The sequence below is a fragment of the Oryx dammah genome, unplaced genomic scaffold, assembly GCF_014754425.2.
Source record: "Oryx dammah isolate SB20612 unplaced genomic scaffold, SCBI_Odam_1.1 HiC_scaffold_3, whole genome shotgun sequence".
Classification (NCBI taxonomy): Eukaryota; Metazoa; Chordata; class Mammalia; order Artiodactyla; family Bovidae; genus Oryx; species Oryx dammah.
The window spans coordinates 28,883,981-28,907,876 of NW_024070187.1; the positions used below are offsets into that span (position 1 = coordinate 28,883,981).

A 23,896-nucleotide genomic window follows, 5' to 3' on the forward strand; every position below is an offset into this window, starting at 1 on the left:
GGGGGACATTTTTTCCAGGAAGTTCCAAAAAGCAAAACTTGAATTTTCAGTACACTGGCAACTATTTACATAATATTTACATTGTATTAGGTATGATAAACAATCTAGAGATGATTTAAAGTATGTGAGAGGATGTGCATAAGTTATATATCATTTTATGTAATCGTTATATAATTTTGGTTATAAATGGTTAAAGAAATTTTGTATTAGTTATATAATTTCTATATAATGGTTATATGCCATTTAATATAATACTGTGCCCTTTTATGTAAGGAACTTGAACATCCAGGGATTTGGGTGTCTGCAGGGGAGTTCTTGGAACCACTCTTGCGTGGACACCAAGGAGAGACGGTCTTCCATTCATTTCACGATGCCTCACTCTAGTGAAGACCGTGAAGCTGACAGACATCTCTCTGAAAAGAAAGATGGAATTATGGAGAGAGACCTGGAAACCATGCTTTTCTAGCTGAAGTTGCAAAAATCAAGGAAGTTTGGTCTGGAAGAAGATTTTTAGAGATATAAAAATCTCTAAATGCTTGAGAGGCTCTTTAATGTCAGAGTGGAGAGAAAGCAGGTCAAGAATATGTGGAGAGATGTGTCAGGAAGGCACATTGTATTCACTCCAAGTAAGAATTTTTTGTAAATTTGAGTTGAGAATAGGTGAGGTGACCCCTCACTACCAACCAAATGTCACCATGTTGTTAGAGAAGCTCTGTGCTTGTTGACCCTGAGGGGTCTTACTCCTCTAAAATTCTATGTGCCCAGGATTTCTTAAGTCAAGCTATTCTGACAGCATAGTTTTGAGTGTCGTTTTTGCAAAGGCATTGGTTTTAGCACGAGCCCTTGTTAGTTGTGAGGCTTGGGCAGTCCACTCAACACCTTGGAGCTCTGTCCTTACATATCAACTGACAGCTTGAATTAATTTATTCACTACCTGTTAATTACAGTCTTATTAGGGAAAGAATAAGGCAATTTAAAAAGAAAAAAACAGAATTAAAATAAAGAATTTAGATCTTTGAAGTTCATTTCCACCCAAATTCTCAGAGTATGAGTTATTATTGTTGTTCAGTGGCTCAGTTGTGTCCTTCTCTTTGCAATCCCATGGACTGTAGTCTGCCAGGCTTCTTTGTCTATGGGATTATCCAGGAAAAAATTCTGGAATGGGTTGCCATTTCCTTCTCCAGGGGATCTTCCTGACCCAGGGATCGAACCTGGGTCTTCTGCATCACAGGCGGATTCTGTACCACTGAGCCACCATGTATGAAGTATGCATGTAGAGAAATATCCATTTAAATTGCTATAGAAATACAGTTCTTTGTTATTCCTTGGTCATATTTTAAAAAATGAATCTGGTATACTAGCCTGAATTATTTCTGAAAGTCATTTGGGGGAAGTTTAGCTCTAGGGTATCCTTATTCTAAAGTGATTTTTTTGAAGTGTTTTTCAAGTTAGGTCATGAAAACACAAAAGTATCTAAAACTCTATGAAACCACTAGCAAGTATTATCAGAAAAAAAAAAGCTTATGTAACTTCGTAAGGACTCTGTTCCATCTCATTCCATCCTGAAAGTATCTGTACATGAATTTAGAGGAAATTACCAAAGGCAGACCTGTGTCTGAAGGAAAGGATCAAAGAGATGCAGGCAGAGTCACTATTATCAGAAAGACCTCAAGTCTTACAAGATCAAAGTCTTGGTATGAAATGCCTGTCTTCATACTTAATTTTGCCTCAACCCACCATCCACCCTCAGAAAGTAAAACCTCCTAGAGGAAACTATTTGTGCAACTGTAGATCTGAAACCTCAGTGAGTACATAGGACCTAAATACTAGAGAACTGTCACCATGCGATCTCTGCTCCCCTCCCAGGCCGCCCATGGAGGACTCTCAGACTCTCTTGACCCCTGTGGTGAGCTGTGGGCCTCCAGGAGCCCTGCTGACCCGCCCCGTCATCCTCACTATGCATCACTGTGCAGATCCCAGCACCGAGGACTGGAAGATACAGCTCAAGAACCAGGCAGCGCAGGGACAGTGGGAGGTGAGCGTCTGGGGATAAAGGTGCAGTTCATGCGGATAAGCACAGGCGATCATGGGAAGGCTTTTATTTCTAAAGCAAAACATGGGTGGAATTTTAGCTTATACTCAAAATGAGAGAGAGAGAGGAAGGGAAAGAGAGAAGGAAGGGGGGATGGGGAGGCAGACAGACAGACAGTGGCTCCTGAGTGCTTTATCTACTGACTGGTAAGCACAAAGAAAATGATGGCCAGTCATTAGCTAACTCATAGGGAAAGTGCACTTATGAGTCTTACATAAGTCCCTTTTGAATATACATACTATCTTGGGAAGGGAAATATATATATATGTAGTGTATATATATAGATATGAAAGTGAAAGTGTTAGTCACTCAGTTGTGTCTGACTGTTTGTGATCCCGGAGACTGTAGCTGACCAGACCCCTCTGTCCATGGAATTGTCCAGGCAAGTATACTGGAGTGGGTAGCCATTCACTTCTCCAGGAGATCTTCCCAACCGGATTGAACCTGGGTCTGCCACATTGCAGGCAGATTTTTTACCACCTGAGTCACCAGGGAAGACTGTGTGTGTCAGTGTGTGTGTGTGTTAGTGTGTGTGTGTTTTAATTGTCAGGTAGAGAAACATTGCCCCTGGGTCAGAAAATGTTAGGACTTATTTGCCAACAAGTCCTGGAAATAGGTCTGAGTCTAACCTGGGAAAGCAGGAAGTGTGTATCCTAAGCTCCAGTACAACGAAGACTATGCGTAGCACCTTGGCTGTCTGTAGCTGCAGCCACTGGAACTTCGTAAGGGCAGCGCCTTAAACAGATCCTGCTCTTTCCATCAGAACCCCACAGTTAAACCTGAAATTAAGTGAAAAAGGATTTGTTGTATTTACCATGAAGATTTTACACCTAGTATCTTTAAAACAAGTGACTTGTGTGGTCTTTACAAGAGAATTATCCAATATGCATGCTGTTTGTGGGGCTTCCCTGGTGGCTCAGATGGTAAAGAATCCACCTGCAATGCGGAGGGTCTTGGCTCGACCCCTAGGTTGGGAAGATCCTCTGGAGGAGGCCATGGCAACCCACTCCAGTATTCTTGCCATGGGAGAATCCCCATGGACAGAGGAGCCTGGCGGGCTACAGTCCATAAGGTTGCAAAGAGCTGGACATGACTGAGCAACTAAGCGCCGTACACGACACATGCTGTATGTATTTGTGATTACTTACAGTAGTTTTCTTTTGGGAAAGAAAATCATAGGAAAAAAATAACATTAAGACTCAACTCCTAATATTTTAGGAAAAAATAATAGTAGAGATAGAAGCATAGCAGGGCGTCCCTGGGATTATCTGGAATGGCCTCTCTATGGACGTACTCTCACCTTGGTCACTTGAGCATCGCTCCTTGCAAGAAGACCTGGATTAAAGTCTAGGGCTATACTTAATGTTAAGACTGGACTTGACCAGGTCTAACTTCAATTCCATTTAAGTTTAAAAGATTAATCTCAGAAACATAAAAGTCTTAATCTCAAGGGATCCTGCTTTGTTGGCATGATTCTCCACCTATTACCATAATACCGTGTTTCTGGATTTGAGTAATAATAGCAATAACAATAATAACAGGAGAAGAAAAGAAAGAGTTATGAAGAGTAGAAGAGGGAAATCCTTATGAAAACACTGTAATTATATTTGTGACGGGAACAGGGAGCATCTTCGTCCTCTGCCATTTCTTCTAGGAGGCTTTCTGTAACATGCCATCAGGAAATGACACTCAAGGCTTGTCCTTGCCCTACTGGAGAAAGCAGCTTCTTTCCAGGTGTCCTTTTGGAGCTGAAATAAGCCTAGAGGTGCTGAGTACCTCTCTCTCCTTTTTAGTTCAGTTAGAGCTTCATTTTAGGTATGGGTTCAGCTGAAGAAATGATTTCATGAATGCTATTAAAACACAGGCCATGGTGTAGCTCAGATGATGTTGCAAGGGCTAACTAATAAATAGGCATCTGAGGTGGCAACTTTCAAAGCTGTGACAAGCCCTGGGGACTCAATTTATGATGAAACGTTTGTTCGTGTTTTTGATAAATTACCATTTGCTCACCATGAGCCAGGCATTAGATACGGTAGGAAGCAAAGTGACCTGGTTGCTGCCTCTGCAGAGATTAAGTAGCCTAATGCAGAGCCTGAGTTGTGTCCTCACATGATTTCATTTCTCCCCCATGAAATTCTCTTTTAAACTTGAATGAATTAAAAGTTGGATGATTAAAAAAAAAAAAAATCTGAACTTCGAACTTCTCTTGAAAATTAAAGGCTATGTCCTCCCTAACCCTGAACTCCTGCTGTACCTGGTACTTTTACTGTACTTTTACTGTAAGCATCTTTGGCATAGACATCTTTATTTCCAGAAGCATTTTTGCCACATAACTAGTTGGTCATAAGACAATTTTGGTGTAAAAGATAAAATAACTGGTGGACAGTTTGGTGTGACAGTTTGATCACCTCTTTGGTCAACCTCAAACCAAAGTTGACAGCTTGGTTTCATCTCTCCACTGACACGTACTCACATTGTTAATTTCCATAAATCGGAAAGAGGCCACGGGCTGAAAAGGCACAGAGTTGAGCCCGCTTTTCTCATAGAATTTTGGAACATCTGTCATGGGACATGTGAGAATGCAAACCAAGAACAAGCAATGGTGTAGAGACGTTTACAACATAATATAAAGCTCAATTATAAATATGCATCCTAGTATTTGGAAACATACTTCTCTTAATTAGGAAGAAATTTTTGCAAAAGAAAAGCGAAATGCCAAATAACGAGATGCATGAACAAGCAAAAATATGTATAATACTAGGAATGAAAGATATTGAAGACAAGGACATATATATAACCCTCAAAATAAAAACAGGTTATTTGTACAGTATTGTCATGAATCCCCACACATTTCAAATGTTTTAAAATATTTTTTATTTCAAAATAAAGTCTTTTTGTTATTCATGTTTTATTATTTTTGTTAATGTCTCTTTTATTTTTTACTATTTCACCTTTTATGGCAAAATGGCTTTACCAGCCATTAATTATGAGGCAAAAATGCCTACAGCAAAAATGCTTACAGTTAAAATACTACAAGCCCATTGCTGCATGGCTGCGGTGGCTAGAGGCAAGTGGCCACTGAGCTCTGCAGACTGGCTGTGCTCTGCTTCACCGCAGTCTCTGCCGTTCCCTATTGTCTTCGGCCCTGTCTGCTTCACACAGTCCTGTTACCTCTCTGCCATGGAATTGTGACCTTTGTTTTATGGATTCTGTGCTTGGTCTTTCAGATGATTTCTGTGGCCAGAGTCATTTGGTTAAATCAAAACCTGGTTAATATAGTTATCAGCTCCACTTGTTTTTATTTCTTGCTAAATATTAAAAATCTAAAAGAGTAAATGGCTTACAGGCTTACATGAAAAGTAACATGTGCCAAATCCATAGAGCTTGCCATACTGTGCTTTTAGCAAAGTCCACGAGCCCAGATTATGAGGTAAAGCAGTGTATCACTTTGGAAAAGTAATTGATAGGTGAGTATGGGAGAACTCAGTAGAATGGTATTGCATAATTCTTTAAATTTCCTAATTATTTTTTAAAAATTCTTTTCAAACCCCTAGATTTTTAGGGGAAAAACTACCATGCTGAAATCACATCAAACTAAAAGAGTACTTTTGGATTAAATTAGCAATTTAGAGATTAAAGCAAACTGTCAGAAACAGATAATCAACTCAAATATACTGAAGTTCAAAGGATAACATAAATTTCTTTTGGAATTTTAGGTAGACCCCAGAATGTAGATTCTTGAAAGATCAAAAAAGGCTAAATGAACGTCTTCTAAATAAAGTGTGTTATCAGGCAAACTAAGTAAGGGAGAGAATGATGAAGAATGGAAATAAAAGTATAATAAAGTCAGGGAAAGAAAAAAAGAGCAGGAAAAGGAATAATCAAAACTCAGGGGTAAAGGTCCTGCTCTTTGCACCTCCATTGGCTACCACCATGGCCATCAGAGGCTCAGCCACTGCCCCTTCCTTCTTGGCCCACAGGACGTGGTGGTGGTTGGCGAGGAGAACTTCACCACCCCGTGCTACATTCAGCTGGACGCGGAGGCCTGCCACCTCCTCTCCGAGAACCTCGGCACCTACACCCTGGTCGGGCAGTCCACCACCAAAGCAGCCGCAAAGCGCCTGAAGCTGGCCATCTTTGGGCCACTCTGCTGCTCCTCACTGGAGTACAGCCTCCGAGTGTACTGCCTGGATGACACTCAGGATGCCCTGAAGGTAGGTGGTTCCAGCCTGGTCCGCGCACTTCACACCTAGAGACAGGGTGTGTGTGTACATGCACCAAGTGCCTGAACACAAGTGTTTGGCACCCAGAGATGCAGTTACAAGAAAAAATTCGACGTTTCATCTGAGGCCCTGCTGGTAAATATGCCATCTCCATTCTGCTGACGCCTCCCAAGGGCTACTTTTGTTTACCTTCCTTGATTTCTTTTAATGAAAAATTTAGAAGTGGAAGAATTTGGCAATGAGATGCGTGGATGGTAAATAACCTGCTTCCATGTTTATCTCAGCTGTGTTCTTCCTACAAAAGGAGCTGGCATAATTGCTCACACTCTATGTTCCTCTTGTGTGCTACTTCATTATATGCGTTCCCATTCTTTTTATGAGGACTGTGTGGAAGAGGGTTAGCATTTGACAATAGGCTTCTGCTTTATAGAATAAATGGGCTTAATTCCTGGTGCTATTACTGCCATTCATTTTCTCCCATTTGAAGCTTTAAAGCATATAGTGAGTGCCTCCGAAGACATTATGATCTAGAAGGAGACAGAAAAAAAGTATGCCAAGGACTTGGAGGGAAGTCAGAGTATGATACACGCCATAGGTGAATGCAAAGTTTTATGGGAATTCAGGAGAAAGAGGCATCATATTATTTTGAGGAAATCTGAAAAGGAGCTAACATTTGAGATTGGCCCTAAAGGTAGCTAGGATTTGACCTTCAATAATGGGGAAGAAACACGAGATTCTGGGTGAAGGAAACAGCATGAAGAAACAGTTCAGTTCAATTGCTCAGTTGTGTCCAACTCTTTGCGACCCATGAATCTCAGCACGCCAGGCCTCCCTGTCCATCACCAACTCCCGGAGTTCACTCAGACTCACGTCCATTGAGTCAGTGATACCATCCAGCCATCTCATCCTCTGTCGTCTCCTTCTCCTCCTGCCCCCAATCCCTCTCAGCATCAGACTCTTTTACAATGAGTCAAGTCTTTGCATGAGGTGGCCAAACTATTGGATTTTCAGCTTTAGCATCAGTCCTTCCAGTGAACTCCCAGGACTGATCTCCTTTAGAATGGACTGGTTGGATCTCCTTGCAGTCCAAGGGACTCACAAGAATCTTCTCCAACACCACAGTTCAAAAGCATCAATTCTTTGGCACTCAGCTTTCTTCACTGTCCAACTCTCACATCCATACATGACCACAGGAAAAACCATAGCCTTGACTAGATGGACCTTTGTTGGCAAAGTAATGTCTCTGCTTTTTAATATGCTATCTAGGTTGGTCATAATGTTCCTTCCAAGGAGTAAGCATCTTTTTATTTCATGGCTGCAATCACCATCTGCAGTGATTTTGGAGCCCCCCAAAATAAAGTCTGACACTGTTTCCACTGTTTCCCCATCTATTTCCCATGAAGTGATGGGACCGGATGCCATGATCTTCATTTTCTGAATGTTGAGCTTTAAGCCAACTTTTTCACTCTCCTCTTTGACTTTCATCAAGAGGCTCTTTAGTTCCTCTTCACTTTCTGCATAAGGGTGGTGTCATCTGCATATCTGAGGTTATTGATATTTTTCCCGGTAATCTTGATTCCAGCTTGTGCTTCTTCCAGCCCAGTGTTTCTCATGATGTACTCTGCATAAAAGTTAAATAAGCAGGGTGACAATATACAGCCTTGACATACTCCTTTTCCTATTTGGAACCAGTCTGTTGTTCCATGTCCAGTTCTAACTGTTGCTTCCTGAGCTGCATATAGGTTTCTCAAGACGCAGGTCAGGTGGTCTGGTATTCCCATCTCTTTCAGAATTTTCCACACTTTATTGTGATCCACACAGTCAAAGGCTTTGGCATAGTCAATAAAGCAGAAATATTCTTATGAAGAAACAGAAGGAACAGTAAATACAGACTTTACACAGCATCTCATTTCCAGAAAGCCTAAACTGATAGTTAGGTGTCTTGTTCAGAGGGACCTTGAGGATCAGAGAGAGGCGTAGAGATTCCATTTCTTTAGTTAATGAGGAATCACTGGTGAGATGTAAATAGAAGATAGACATGACTGTAAATATATATTAGAAATACTAGTCTGACATCAGTGGAAAGACAGAGTCAAGTTAAGAAAAGCGTGATAGAGCTGGGGTGAAGACAGAGGAGTGAGAAGAAGGGAAACAGGTAGGAAAGGTCCTAATAAGTAACTCTTGCAGTCCTTGGAGACTAGGAACCCTGAATGGGTGGAGCAGACGGTCAGGTCTGCCTCTAAGTAATAGTAGCAGAGTCAGGGGTGGGTAGCTCTGGAGTCATGATATGGTGACTTTGCCTTGGGTGTATTGAATCAGAGCACGGATTAGACACCAGGACCAAGATGCCCAATGAACAGTTAGAAATATAGATGTGACTCTCCCAGCCAAGAGCAGATCCTGAGAATTTGAGGAACCAACCATACAGCATTGATATTTGTCATCCATGATGATTGGGAAGAATATCAAGGGAGAGTAGAGAGAGAAAATAAAGATAAGAAACATTACTGAGAATTTCTGATGTGCTGCGCAAGATTCTAAGTATCTTTTTGTATAGCTTTTTATTTATTTGGCTCTGCCAGACCCTAGTTGCAGCATGCAGAGTCTTTAGTTGCAGCATGGAACCCTTAGTTGTGGCCTGTGGGATCTAGTTACCTGACCAGGGATGGAACCAGGGCCCCTGCATTGGGAGCGCAGAGCCTTAGCCAGTGGACCACCAGGGAAGTCCCTACATATTTTTTATTAACCCACTGCATCTTCACAACAACCTGTGGGACCCCAATGTCCCTATTTTACAGCTATGCACTCCAAGGCATAGAAAGGTTCAGTAAGTTACTCTAGGTCACACAGCTATAGGTGGAAACAGCAGGCTTCATGCCTGGGCAGCTGGTGGCCGCCTGGACTCTACTTCTCAAGTGGGCTGCTTGGAGAGCCACAGCCTAGAGCACAGGGAGGGGGGAGCCCTGCCGTTGCGAGGGAGACGTGGGGCAGCCAACAGAGGACCTGCAAGAGAGGAGCGCCCAGAGGGGGAGTGGAGAAGTGGGCAAAGGTGCGTCTGGGGAGCCCAGGGAAGAGAGGTTTTTTTTCTGAAATTCAGGGTATTTCCTTCTGGAATTTCCATCCAGAGAGTACTTTTGGGTCACGAAAACTGAGTGTTGCAGCTTATGTCCATGAGGAGACTGAACCGCAGATGGTCCCTGGATAAGTTTTTGATGGTTTAGCCTGTAGGAGTTCCTGATGTTAAATGATATGAACACACAGCTCTTGTGTAAAGCTTGAGGTTATTTCTTTTATATTCTTTGTAAATGTGATACTTCCAAGGTGCAGTCAGGATAGAAATCATCCTAGACATAAATCCTTCTTAGGAAAAACTGTGTTTGTAGGCAATCCAGGGGGTCTGATTAAGGCAACTTTTTTTTAGTAATTTAAAGAAAAAGCATTGCACAAAGCATCCATAGAAGATCTACATCGTACCTGAAATATCTGATACACATATTTTATATTCATACAAGTAATTTTCATACATGGGCACTCTTGACCTTTTTTCTCCACAGACATACACAAATCCTTGCCAAAAAAAGTTAGATCTCATAAAATAATTTTTATTATGATAATTAGTAAGAAGAGATGCAAATGGTCAAGACTGACAGAGACTGACAAACAGGTTTAAGAAGTAAAAACAACCCAAGAGCAGTTTATATTATGGTCAGTGCTTTCCAAATAGATGTTTATAAATTCTCAGCATCAGGGGATCTAGCACTTAGCCTGAAAGAAACGTAAATAATGAATAAGGCTTTCTTGCACCTCATGGCCTTTAAACAATGCAGAAATACCAAAATCCTAGTTATAGGTAACCCAGCACACCAGAGTGTCAGCTCCGTCCTGCCAAAAATGCCTTATGCCCATACTCGACGTGGAACTTTGGGGCCCATTAACTCACAAATACCCTTCATTACCAAAATTCTGCCTTCTTGGCACGTTGCCTGCCCATGTTCCCCACCCCCGCCAGCCTCCCTCCCGTCTCCCTGATCCTCTCATCGCTGTTATCTGTAAATAGCCTCTTTTGTGTCACCCCTCCAAATACCTCCTCCTTGAGATCCACCCTACTCCTCACCCATGTTCATCCCGAATCCTAATAGTAGTTCTCTATCCAGCACTCATAGGAGTCAGTTGGGAGGCTTTTAAAAAAAGGACTTGTTTCTGGGTTCCAGCCCAAAGGTTCTGATCTGATCCGTGTAGATACTGGGTTTGGTTTTTGTTTGTCTGAGCACTGCCTGTGTTATTATACTGTGCAACTGAGGTTATAAACTGCTGTTCTAAACAATTTCCAAGGTCTTTCTGGCACTTTAATTCTACTGAGGGCAAACTTTCCTATGTCCTCAAATTAATTTCTCACCCATACCTTTACCTGCTCACATTACCTGGAGCTGAATCTCCCAACTAATATGTGTCTCCCGCAGTCTCTACAGTAAGGACCACACCCCTAGCTAACCAAGAGGAAAAGTTTCAGTACTTCTCTTAGCGCTGACTAATTCTGGGGCACTGATCTACTCCTGGGCTGGCTTTTCTGTTTATTAGTCTTTATTCTGTTACTCCGTGATTCATTACCCAAGTCAGTTCTTCAGTACAAATTTCCATCCTAGCAGTACCTGCCTCGTGCTATTTCTTTCCACTCCTTTTATTCCCTCATCCTCTTAAATTCAAAGGCATCTCATACTCATAGTTCCTTTGCCCAACTGTCTTCTACTAACATTCCCATCGTTCTGCACTGCCTACCCTCCAGTGTAGATCAGTGTAGATGCTCTTCATCCACAGTAGGAACTGCAGTCTCCACCAGCCAAGATCGCCACCAGAGAAAGCATCCCACCTCGCATCTCTCTTCCACAAAGTGCACATAAGCTGCTTGGTCCTGAAGAAAGACCTGCCTCAACCTTCCCTGGTCTCCTGCTCCCCAAACATTCATCTGCTGTTACCATATCTCCAGGGAACTCACGTCCACTCAGAAATTATTATTTACCATCTAAAGCTGCTGCAGGTTTTTCTAATTTCCATGGCTACAGATGACCTCCACGGAACAAGCCCTCCAGTTCTGCTTCCAGCCTATTGAGTTTCTCTAAAAAAAATGATAAATTTCTGATTGAGTATATTGTACCCTCAAGACATCTGCCCTAAGCTATAGCTCTCCTGCTTCTGTGCAGTCCTTTTCTGTATCTCTCCTTGACTCTTGAGATTTCACACATTTCCTCCAAGCCTCTATACTCTCCCCAAATTCCTGATAGAACCACAGCTCCTTCATGGTTGCCGTGACCTAACGCCGGTGGTATCAGCCAAGGGACACTCCCTCAGCTGCTGTTCTTTACTTTTCAGGCCTTTTCTTTCAACCTCTTCTCACCTAGTTTGAGCTCTGATGGAAAGGAACTCTACTTTCTTATTGAGGCTTTAATCCAACTTCTCCACCACCTATGTCTCCAGCTTAGCAAGCAATGCCTGGAAGTGGGTCTCCCCAGACTTGATATTTTCTTAGAGTTACTGCTGTGGACTGGAAAGTCTTTCTGAGTTGCAGAAATCCTCACAGAGGGTTGGACAAGGAGCTGAAAGGGGAGCCCAACACAGCACTCATTCTTGGGGGTCGGAACTACACAGTTTGGAGAGCTATTAGAGAAAGACCAGCCCAGTGTTTGGATCTGAACATACTGGGAATGTTAATTCTCACTTTTTGTCACACTGTTCATGTGGATAGGGAAGAAGTAAAAGGACACACCACATCAGTCTGTCTCTGCAGCCCTGATGCATTCTTTCATCTTCCCACCCACCTCTTTGAATTTGACAGCTTTTATGACAATTTCCCTGAGTTGTGTTAAAACCTGGAAGCAAAACCGGTCACCTCAAACTTAAAAGCTGTGCTTTGCAACATGGAAACATTAATATTGAATTAGAATGCTGGCAGTGACTGTTGGAGTAAAAGTCAAGGCTGCTGGGAGATAGTGGAATTCTTTTATGTACCCTTCAGATGGTGGGGTTTTTTTTGTTTTTTTTTTGTTTGTTTGTTTGTTTGTTTGTTTGCCCCATTCGTGTGCTGGAAGGACAAGTGGGAGCAGTGTGGGAGCAGAGTTCATGTAAAGACATGGAGGTGCTAAGAATTGTGAGAATAGTTTAGAACCAGTTCTGTTCTCAAATAGGTCACATCTATTGAAAGGATTGAGTTGGGTATGTCACAGCTTTTCTCTTTGACTTCTCTTCAGGTGATTAAAGCAATATTGGTATTTGCTTTTCATTTTTGCAAAGGCTTAAATCCTGATATAAATAGACCAGAAGTTAATAGAGAGCAAGGTTATATTGGGGTAAGTTTAAAAACACTACAGGGAGAAACATACATCAGTGTCAACGTAAGTAATTTCTGTCCCACAATCCTAGGAGTGCAATTCTGACTCTCCTTTCCTAATAAAGAGGTTTATAAAAAACTCTGAACCTAAAAGCAGAGTTATTTGCATATAATATGGGCAGTCTCATGTATCATACATTCAGTCATATAAATTGAATTTCTGACAAATGTGTATGTGATATGATCCAAATAATGTGTACTGTGCTTTACATAGTCATTTGTCATGGAAGAGAGTTGTCTTTGTATTACTTCAGTAATCACATACCCTAATCCAGGCTGCAACACAGTAACTCTGTGAAAGATCATATTTTGTGAAAAGATAAGGGAAAGATGAAAGAAGCACTGGAAATGAAAGCCGGAGATCTAGCTGATGATTGTGTGACCCTGAGTTTCTCAGATACAGTCGTAAGATAGTCAGAGGTAGCCATTAAAAGATTTTATTTCATCCTGCCACATGGTGCTTCCTCCCTGATGCTCTGGTGTCCCCTCCATGGCCAGATGTGACCCTGCTGAACCCAGAACACCTCACCCCTGCCTCTTCTGAGCCAACGAAGGCTGGCCCTCCATTGGGTTGGCCCCATCAGCCATATCTTTTCATTCACTTCCCTTAAACCACCTCAAAACTAGTGTGACCTACATTTCATGTTTTTAGGACCATGGTCTCTGAAATTAAACTAATATATTTGGACTTGTTGTTTTTCAGTTGCTAAGGTGTGTCTGACTCTTTCCAGCCCCAAGGACTACCACACACCAGGCTTCCCTGTCCTTCACTCTCTCCTGGAGGGTGCTCTAACTCATGTCCACTGAGCCAGTCCACACGCCAGGCTTCCCTGTCCTTCACTCTCTCCTGGAGCGTGCTCTAACTCATGTCCATTGAGCCAGTGATACCATCCAACCATCTCTTCCTCTGTTTTCCTTCTCCTCTTGGCCTCAGTCATTCCCACTGTCAGCATCTTTTCCAGTGAGTTAGCTCTTCACATCAGGTGGCCAAAGTATTGAAGCTTCAGCATCAGTCCTTCTGGTGAATATGCAGGACTAATTTCCTTTAGGATCGACTGGTTTGATCTCCTTGCTGTCCAAAGGACTTTTAAGAGTCTTCTCCAGCACCGCAGTTCGAAAGCGTCGGTTCTTCAGTGCTCAGTCTTCATTATGGTCCAACTCTTAACATCCCTACACGATTACTGGAAACGCCATAGCTTTAACTATATGGACCTTGGTCGGCAAAGTGATGTCCCTTCCTTTTAATACATGGTCTAGGTTTGCCATGGCTATTCTTCCAAGGAGCAATCATCTTTTCATTTCGTGGCTACAGTCACCATTCACATTGATTTTGGAGCCTAAGAAATTAAAATTTACCACCATATCCCCTTTCCCCCATCTATTTGCCATGAAGTGATGGGCCTCGATGCCATGATCTTAGTTTTCTGACTGTTGAGTTTAAAGCCAGCTTTTTCACTCTTCTCTTTCACCCTCATCAAGAGGCTCTTTAGTTTCACTTTGCTTTCTGCCATTAGTGTGGTAGCATTTGTGTATCTGAGGTTGTTGATATTCTTCCTGGGAATCTTGATTTTAGCTGGTGATTAATCCAGCCCAGCACTTCACATGATGTACTCTGCATAGAAGTTAAATAAGCAAGGTGACAATATACAGCCTTGATGTACTCCTTTCCTGATTTTGAATCAGTCTGTTGTTCCATGTCCTTTTCTAACTGTTGCTTCTTGGCCTGCATATCTTTCTCAGGAGACAGGCAAGGTAGTCTGATATTCTCATCTCTTTAAGAATTTTCCACAGTTTATTGTAATCCACACAAAGGTTTTAACATAGTAAATGAAGCAGAAGTAGATGTTTTTCTGGAATTCTCTTGCTTTTTCTATGATGCTACAGATGTTGGCAATTGATCTCTGGTTCCTCTGCCTTTTCTAAATCCTGCTTACACATCTGGAAGTTCTTGGTTCATGTACCGTTGAAGCCTAGCTTGAGGGATATTGAGTATTTCCTTGCTAGTAAGAGAAATGAGTGCAATTGTATGGCAGTTTGAATATTCTTTGGTATTCCCTTTCTTTGGGATTGGAATGAAAACTGATCTTATCCAGCTCTGTGACCACTGCTGAGTTTTCCAAATTTGCTGGCACATTGAGTACAGCACTTTAACAGCATCATCTTTTAGAATTAGAAAAAGCTCAGCTGTAAATTCCATCACCTCCAGTAGCTTTGTTCATAATAATGCTTCCTAAGTTCCACTTGACTTCACACTTGAGCATGTCTGGCTCTAGGTGAATGACCACACCATTGTGGTTATCTGGGTCATTTTTATAGTTCTTCTGTGTATTCTTGTCACCTCTTCTAAGTTTCTTTTGCTTCTGTTAGGTCCTTGCCATTTCTGTCCTTTATTATGCCCATCTTGGCATGAAATGGCTTCCCTGTGGCTCAGATGGTAAAGCGTCTGCCTGCAATGTGGGACACCCAGGTTTGATCCCTGGGTTGGAAAGATCCTCTGGAGAAGGAAATGGCAACCCACTCCAGTACTCTTGCCTGGAAAATTCCATGGACGGAGGAGCCTGGTAGGCTACAGTCCATGGGGTCGCAAAGAGTCCGGCATGATTGAGTGGCTTCACTGTCTCTCTTTTGCATGAAATATTTCCTTGGTATCTCCCATTCTCTTGAAGAAACCTCTAGTGTTGCCCATTTTGTTGTTTTCCTCTATTTCTTTGCACTGTTCCCTTAAGAAGGCTTTCTTATCTCTCCTTGGTATTCTCTTAGGTATATCATTCATTTAGTTAAGTATATCTTTCCCTTTTTCCTATGCCTTTTGCTTTTCTTTTCTCAGCTATTAGTAAGGCCTCCTCATACAATTACTTTGCCTTCTTGCATTTCTTTGGAGATGGTTTTGGTCACCACCTCCTGTACAGTGTTACAAACCTCCATCCATAGCTCTTCAGGCATTCTATCCACCAGATCTCATCCCTTGAATCTATTAGTCACCTCCACTGTATAATAAGGGAGTTGATTTTAGTCATACCTCAATGGTCTAGTGGTGTTCCTTACTTTCTTCAATATAAGCCTGTATTTTGCAATAAGAGGTTGATAATTTGAACCATAGTCAGCTCCAGGTTTTATTTTTATTGACTGTATAGAGTTTCTCCATCTTTGGCAGCAAAAACATAATCAGTCTGCTTTCAGTATTGACCATCTGGTGATGTCCACGTGTAGAGTCATCCCTTGTGTTGCTAGAAGAGGGTTTTGCTATGACCAGAACATCCTCTTGGCAAAACTCTGTGAGCCTTTGCCCTGCCTCATTTTGTACTCCAAGGCCAAACTTACCTGTAACTCCAGGTATCTCTTGACTGCCTACTTTTGCATTCTAATCCTCTATTATGAAAAGGTCATCTTTTTAGGGTGTTAATTCTAGAAGGTGATATATGTCTTCATAGAACCATTCAGCTTTAGCTTCTTTGGTATTAGTGGTTGGGGCACAGACTTGGATTACTATGATGTTGAATGGTTTGCTGGGAAACGAACCAAGATCATTCTGTCATTTTTGAGGTTGCACCCAAGGACTACATTTTGGACTCTTGTCTTGTTGATTATGAGGACTACTCCATTTCCTCTAAGGGATTCTTGCCTACAGTAGTAGATATAATGGTCATCTGAATTAAATTTGCCCATTCTCGTCCATTTTAGTTCACTGATTCCTAACATGTTGATGTTCACTCTTGCCAACTCCCGCTTGACCATGTCCAATTTGCCTTGATTCAGGACCCTAACATTCCAGGTTTCTATGCAATATTGTTTATATATATATATAGCATTGGACTTTACTTTCACCACCAGGCACATCATTTTTTTTTTCTGGAGCTATTTCTCTGCTCTTCCCTAGTTGCATATTGGACACCTACCGACCTGGGGGGCTTATCTTCCAGTGTCATATCTTTTGCCTTTTCATACTGTTCATAGGTTTCTTGAGGCAAGAATACTGAAGTGGTTTTCCATTGCCTTCTCCAGTAGACCACGTTCTGTCAGAACTCTCTGCCATAACCCATCCGTCTTGGGTGGCCCTGCATGGCATGGCTTATAGCCTCATTGAGTTACACAAGGCTGTGATACATGTGATCCTTTTGGTTAGCTTTCTGTGATTGTGGTTTTCATTCTGGAGGCTGTGGGACTGTAGTTCTTGCTTCTTTTGTCTGCTCTCTGATGCATGAGGATAAGAGGCTTGTACAAGCTTCCTGATAGGAGGGACTGGCTGTGGGGAAAACTGGGTCTTGCTCTAATGGGTAGGGCCATGCTTGGTAAATCTCTAATTTTCCAATTCGTACATGTAATACATGCATTAGATAACGACAACAAATGTGTTTTCTCTGCTTGGTGTGTGGAAGGAAGTGTAGGGTCAAAGGAAAGCTTCAGTCAGGCTGACTGACTTGATTGGTCCCATCCTGTATCACCTGGTCACTGCATTTGACCTCTTTGGTATGTCACAGTCTTGGTCTGTATCAGGGACCCTTAAGGGATTCAAGGAGACCAAAGTTATTAAATTTGCTGGCACAAAATAGTCATTCAATAATGTTAATTGTCCCTAGGTGGGCATTTAGATTATAATGGCATTTTGAAGATAGTGGCTCAGAGAAGATATTAACTGTAATTGTGATCTAATTGTGTTTGAGTGTCAGGTTTCATAGCAGGGCGGCTGGTCACCTACTTAAGGACCAGTTTCTTTTTGGTGTCTCCAAGTTACCCCATCTTTATTATCTTCTCATGACACTTGGCCCTGGCCCTATCATATATTTCTGAAATGACCTGCAAAGTTGAATTTGTGGTTGAGAGAGGGGCAGGAAAGAGAGAAGAGGAAGTGTAAGCTGTGGAAGATGGAATAATGGCTCCTCCAAGACATCTGCACACAAGGTTCAGAACCTGTGAAGATGTTACCTTACGTGGCAAAGGAGACTTTACAAGTATTGTTGTAAGTACAGACCTAGAGATGGAGAGCTTAGCCTAAATTATCAGGACGGGTCTGATCTAATTACTGAGTGGCTAAAAGTGAGGAACCTTTCCCAGCTACGGTCAAAGGGAGACAGGACCATGGAAGAAGGAGCAGAGAGATGCCGTTGCTGGCTTTGAAAGAGGAGGAAGGTGACCATAAGCCAAAGGATGTGGGCACCTCTAGAAGATGGAAAAGACAAAACGGCAAATTCTTCCATAGAGCTTCCAGAAATGCAAGCAGCCTTACCACCACGTTGATTTTTAATGCAGTGGGACCTGCCTCAGACTTCCAGCCCACAGAAATGTAAGGAAACAAATTTGTGTTATTTAAGTCACTAGTGAAAGTGTTAGTTGCTCAGTCATGTCCAACTCTTTGTGACCCCATGGACTATAGCCCACCAGGCTCCTCTGTCCGTAGAATTCTCCAGGCAAGAATACTGGAGTGGGTAGCCATGCCCTCCTCCAGGGGATCTTCCCAACCTCAGGGATCAGACCCGGATCTCCTACATTGCAGGTGGACTCTTTACTGTCTGAGCCACCAGGGAAGCCCCTTAAACACTAAGCTTATAGTAATTTCTTATTGCAGAAAACAAGAAACTACCTAGAAGTTAAAAAATAAATGTTCAAGGGTACAAAGAAATACAAGATGACTCCAGAAGTTCTAGAACAACCTAAAAAGTCCTATCCCTAATACATAGATATGTGAGACCAACTTTTCCTTAGAAATAAGCCCAGAGGTAGATAAGCAACATAGCCACTTCCGAGTGCTGCCCTGCGGCATTTTCTTTAAGGGTGTCACAAACCCGCCTGACTGGGCAGCTGGAGGCGGCAGCTCAGACCAGGCATCCGTGGCAACAGCAGCTGCGGGAGCAGCAGGCAGAGCCCAGAAATGAGGCGACTTGACGGGAAGTGTGTGCATGTGGTCACCCGAGTCCAACCTTGTTATTATTAGGGACAAGGCATGGCAGACAGACTCGGGGGGGAGCACAGAGCTCCCCAGCGTGCGCACAGACAGAGCAGCAGTGCCGCCAGGCTGGGCGCCCGTGACAGTGACCCGAGGCAGGCGGGGCAGGCCGGCTGACAGTCAGATGTTCCCTCCGCCGGCTCTGCAGCCAGAGGAGAAGGCAGCCCATGGGGAGCTGAGCCTGGTGTCGCTAGAAAGCTGGCAGGGCACGGGGGAGGGGGACAGCCTTCTGCTTTGGAAGACCCCAGGCCCGAGGCTGGAAGGCAGAGGAGATAGCCTCAAGCAAAGAGAGAGAGTCCTCCTCCCTGGATGACAGGGGTCAGTTCCAGCACAGGATGAAAGTGAATAGGACCAAGGTGAGCTGCATAAAAGCTGGTGAGAGATGGGATTTTTTAAAACACCAGGCAGCACAGTCCTTGAGGGCTTGTCTTTTGAGCATCAATGTATGTGGGGCTCTGAACACCTGCTGGTTTGTTCGTGGTGCCTGGGGAGCCCTGAGTCCATGTGGCAGAAGCCTGGGGAAGGTGGGGCGTGGGTCTCCAGCCGCACAGCTCAGTCTTCCGTGCTCAGTCCAGCACCCTCCCTGCACAGAGTATGGAGTGAGAGTCCCTCTCCACGGAGCCATAGAGCCAAACCAAACCAAGCTGAAGCCCCCTGGCATGCAAGGCTGGCTGCTGCTCCACTTGCCACCCTTTGTGATCTTGCCCTGCATGGAAATCTTAGTAGTATCCCCACGAGAGCTGTGTCCACCTGTCCAAGTGCCAGGCAATGTCCCCAGGCCCCTTGGCAGCAGTGCCTACAGCCAATTCAGGCCTCTGCACTTCCATCTAGAATAAAGAATGTGTGGACCACTCACATCCAGATAGTACCAAGAAAGAAGCAAGACAAAATGAAGCCGAGCCTTGATCTAACCTCCTCCAACCTTCTTTTCCAGAAGAGATTTTAATGTGTTTTATGGGGTTTAGGTTGCATCATGTGTTTCTTCCTTCCTGTGCTGTGTGCTCAGTCACTCAGTCGTGTCCGACTCTTTGCGACCCCATAGACTGTAGCCCACCAGGCTTCTCTGTCCATGGGATTTTTCAGGCAAGAATATTGGAGTGGGTTGCCATTTCCTCCTCCAGGGGATCTTCCTGACCCAGGGATTGAACCTGCATCTCTTGCATCTCCTGGATTGGCAGGCAGATTCTTTACAACTGAGCCACTTGGGAAGCCCATAAAGATTTCTAAGAAAAGGAGAGGAGAGATAGCATCACTGGAGAGAAAACAGGGAAAGAGAGAGAAGCTAAAGACTGGATAACCTACAAATTGGATTGAATTCCTGAGAAACTTGGAGGTTAAAACAGGCGCCTTCAAGGAAGGAGACTCGGCTTGGAGCAGTGGTGTGAGAGAGGAGGCTACACCTTGAGCAGGACAGGGATCTGAGCACAGGTGTCGGGAAGAAGAGAGTGAGCGCTGGGTGTGGAGGGCAAAGCCAGGGTCCCAGCTCCTCGCACGGTTCCTGGTCCAAAGTCACCCCTTTGCCCTAAGATCGAGACCTATCACATTCCTGAGTGTGTACTTCCAGGTGAGGGCAGGCAGCTGTATCCCGGAAGCTCTCGTGTGCACTAGCTGTGAGGCTGACGCTTGCCCCACTGTGAAGGACCCAAAGGAGGAGGAGGAACTGCAGAAGCAGGGAGGCAGGCATGGTCCAGCCCAGGCGTGATGCAGAGTGAAGAGCTGTGGCCTTAGGGACATCGAGCTTAGGAGTTGCAGGGCTCCTCCCCCTTCATGGGGGGTCTGCTTTCATGGGGATAGATACTATCTGCAAAGAGCCAGGGAGAGCTGGTTACAGGCCGGAGGGGCTCCTTTCATACGCACAGACCTTTAAAACAGCTTGGATTTATTGTGGCTCTTAAGTGGCCAAGAATAATGGCTTAGCATGGATCATGTCTTGGTTTAATTGGTTATTGTGAAAGCCAGTTGTTTCTACCGTGGAATCCCTTGTCTCTGCCTTTCGAACAATCCCTCCCAGGCTCTGTGAATCAATACAGCCCTCACTTGGGGCTGGCGAGGAGCCTGCTTTGGGGTGGCCACCACACTGAGAAGCAGCTGTCCCACGGGACTGCCCAGATCCCTGGGGTTCCAGCTCCCTGCACCACGGGGTTCATGTGATTTTCCTGTGGAAGGACGGGCTAGAGACTTTCTGTTGCTAACTGACCCCTGCGAGAGTCTCTCCCGGTTAAGTTGGAGGGGTAGAGACAGAACTGACAAAGGCGAGCAGAAAGTGACCCCTTCTACAGAAGCAGAGCCCCAACAAGGCACTGAGGCAGGGGTGCTGCCAGAATGGAGGACAGCCTTTGCAGAGGAAGGTGACATTTATATTTCTAAGAAAAACGAGCCTAGATGATCCTAATTCCTGTTACGGCATTTCTTTCCAAGGTCACGATATTTCTCTTAAGTCTTCCTAAATCTTTTGACCTTAAACATACTTTGTTCCTGTCCTCTTTTAAGGTGTGTGAAATATCCTAACCTTTGGGACCCCAAAACAGCCTGGGACCCGGAAGAAGCTATCTTAGAATATAGCGCACTGTGTTGGGGTTACATGTCTGTATGTCAGTCTTCCTCCAACCAAGGTTGGTGAGTGTGGTTTGAGGCCAGGACAGAGGCCCACTTGTCTGTGTGTCCCAGAGCCTGGCGTGGTTCCTGGCAGGCATACTGAATGAGGGCTCCCAGGAAGGACTGAATGCTCCTCATTCATAAGAGGAGGAAGGTATGCACCTCTAAAACTGTATCTTATTGATTCACATATCTTGTTATTTTTATGGTCTCTTACTTCTCTGTTATCATACATATAATAACAAAAATGATTTCATGCAGAAGGAATTCAGAGAATCAAGCTTTTTAAAATATAAGTTGTATTCATATTAAATGGGATCAGATAAAAAATATCTGAAACTCTGACAGTTAAACCGTAACAGTATGGAATAAAACCCTGATTAGCCTATCCACTGGGCTTGCCTCTTCTGTTTTCTGACATAACATTTATATATGGGAATTGCTGTAGGTGGCAAATCATTTCTGTCTCATGTATGGCTTTAGATGATTTTAGTTTTCAAGGAGCTGTTTTATTGATTGATTGTAATATCTTTAATTCACACTTCAATATTTTTCATTTGCACTTTGGTTATTTTCTTCTCCTTTATTTTGTTGTGTTTTTTTGAAGTTGCACAACCTGGGTATGATACCAGTTGCTACTTTTCAGAAAGTGAAAGTGAAGGTCACTCAGGCGTGTCCAGATCTTTGTGACACCATGGACTAAATGGTCCATGGAATTCTCCAGGCCAGAATACTGGAGTGGGTAGCTGTCTCTTCTCCAGACAAAAAAAAAAAATGTTAAATTTAAGTTTGGTAAGGATTCATCTTACCGAATCATTTACTCCTGGGCTGATTTCTCCCAGAGTACTGGTGGAGGGACAGCTGCCCCCACCAGCAGTCTCCAAAATGGGCTTCTCAGCCCCAGGCCAGTGAGACTCTGGGCACAAAAATAGACAATATGGGGACTTCTGTGTCTATTCATCTTAGCTCATCCTTTTAACTTTAGATATATAACATATTAACACACTGATGTATTAACATAAGTATTATATATAATTTGTAAAGAAACATAAAATGCATGCTCAGTGTTTTGACTGATGGTGTATGTGGTCAAAGATGTTCAGAAACCTTGCTCCAAGCATGGATGTGTCCTGTTGGGCAGTTCATGTCTCACTAGGGTTCCTGTTCAACTGAACAGTACAGAATAGGCAGGTTCTTCTCAGCTCTGGGTAGCAGCTTTGTGTCACTCCTGGTTAGCAGAGAGGTGGAGAAATTAACAGGGTGGACAGAGAGTGTTCTCTGATACCATATTCTTTAAAATGGCACTTTACCTAGTGCTTCTTCTCAAAAGAGGGCTTGAGCCAACCCAGTCTCTTTCCTCCCTGGGAGAGCTCTTTACCTTGAGATTCAAGGTCAATGCCGAACAAGCCAAAGACTGAGCTTTGTCCTCGGGCTGCCTCCTATTCAGACCCTGCAGTCAAAATGTGGTACTGTATTAGATTTTTTGACCTCAAGGTCATGACCAATAGGCAGTCTAGGTTTTTTACAGTGGTCCTCCCTGCCAAGAAAGCTGATCATGTTCTCCATCTCCTCTGACAATCCGTGTTGATTGTAGGAATGGGGTGTGGATTATACATTGTTGGGTACAATTACCTCCTGGAATATAATGCATCTTCTTCTAGACATCCCAGGGAGATAATTTGGACATAATGAAGATCTATAGTAATCAGATAATTACTATCGATTGCTCTTTAGATGTCTTGATGAGGTAATTAGGGTGTACTGGAAAGAAGCTAAAACTGATTGATTGGCATGACCGTAATCTCAAAGATTCCTAATTATGTTGCTTTTCTTCTAATGGCTTATAAACAAACATCATTTTAGCTTTAGAATTTGTCAGGTGCCAGGTTCACTGGGAACGTCAGCCTTCTCTATTATGCTAACTAGACACCGAACATGATCAACATAAGCTCATTATGCCTTCCTGCCGAAGCAGAAGGAACTGCAGTTAACTCGCACTTTTCTTATGCGTCTTCATTTCCACATGGCCAGATTCTTGTTGAGGAATGGCGTGTGAAGTGTGGTGGGAGGGTGTTCCGTGGGGAGTGTGTGTGACTCTGGACTGAGCCGATCTGGAGCCCTACAGAGGACCCTTCGAGCCTGCCCCACAGCAGAGCCAGGGCACAGCGACACAGGGTGTCTGTTGGATGGGGGGGGTGGGGGGGGGCTGCCTGCTCAGGCTCCTGTCACAAGTAATAGCTGCTCATCAGCCACCAAGGTTGAATACGTTCAACACTGATGCTCTCAAGCAGCTAGCCCCCGCCCATCTGTGTCAACGTGCTATTACTTCATCTCTTCCATTACACACTAATTAGAGGAGTCCCTGCCTGAGACCACATTCCACATTACCCTAACATTCCCTGCTATAACATACCTTATAGCACCTTCCAGCAGCTTGCGTTGTGCAGACTAGTGACCTGACTCAGAGATGATGGATGTTAAGGACCACGACAGGAGCAGTTTCAGATGAGCTGTTTGCATCTAATCAGTGATGTGGGTAGGCTCTGCACTCAGTGGACTGTAGTTTTCCACTGTGACCATCTATCTGTGCAGGAGTAGGTTCCCTATATGTGTGTGTGGCATCGGGCCTGCCTGATTACCTGAATTATCAAACTCCAGCTTTC

The 23,896-nt window shown here is 43.6% G+C and overlaps 1 protein-coding gene across 1 annotated transcript in view; it reads left to right on the forward strand.

The window, feature by feature from the left end:
- Positions 1–23,896, forward strand: part of UNC5C (unc-5 netrin receptor C) — a 195,321-nt gene that overhangs the window by 161,431 nt on the left and 9,994 nt on the right. The window contains exons 13-14 of the mRNA XM_040237306.1: positions 1,867–2,035; positions 6,073–6,306. Coding sequence (XP_040093240.1) covers positions 1,867–2,035; positions 6,073–6,306 — 403 coding nt within the window. The remainder of the gene's footprint in view (positions 1–1,866; positions 2,036–6,072; positions 6,307–23,896) is intronic.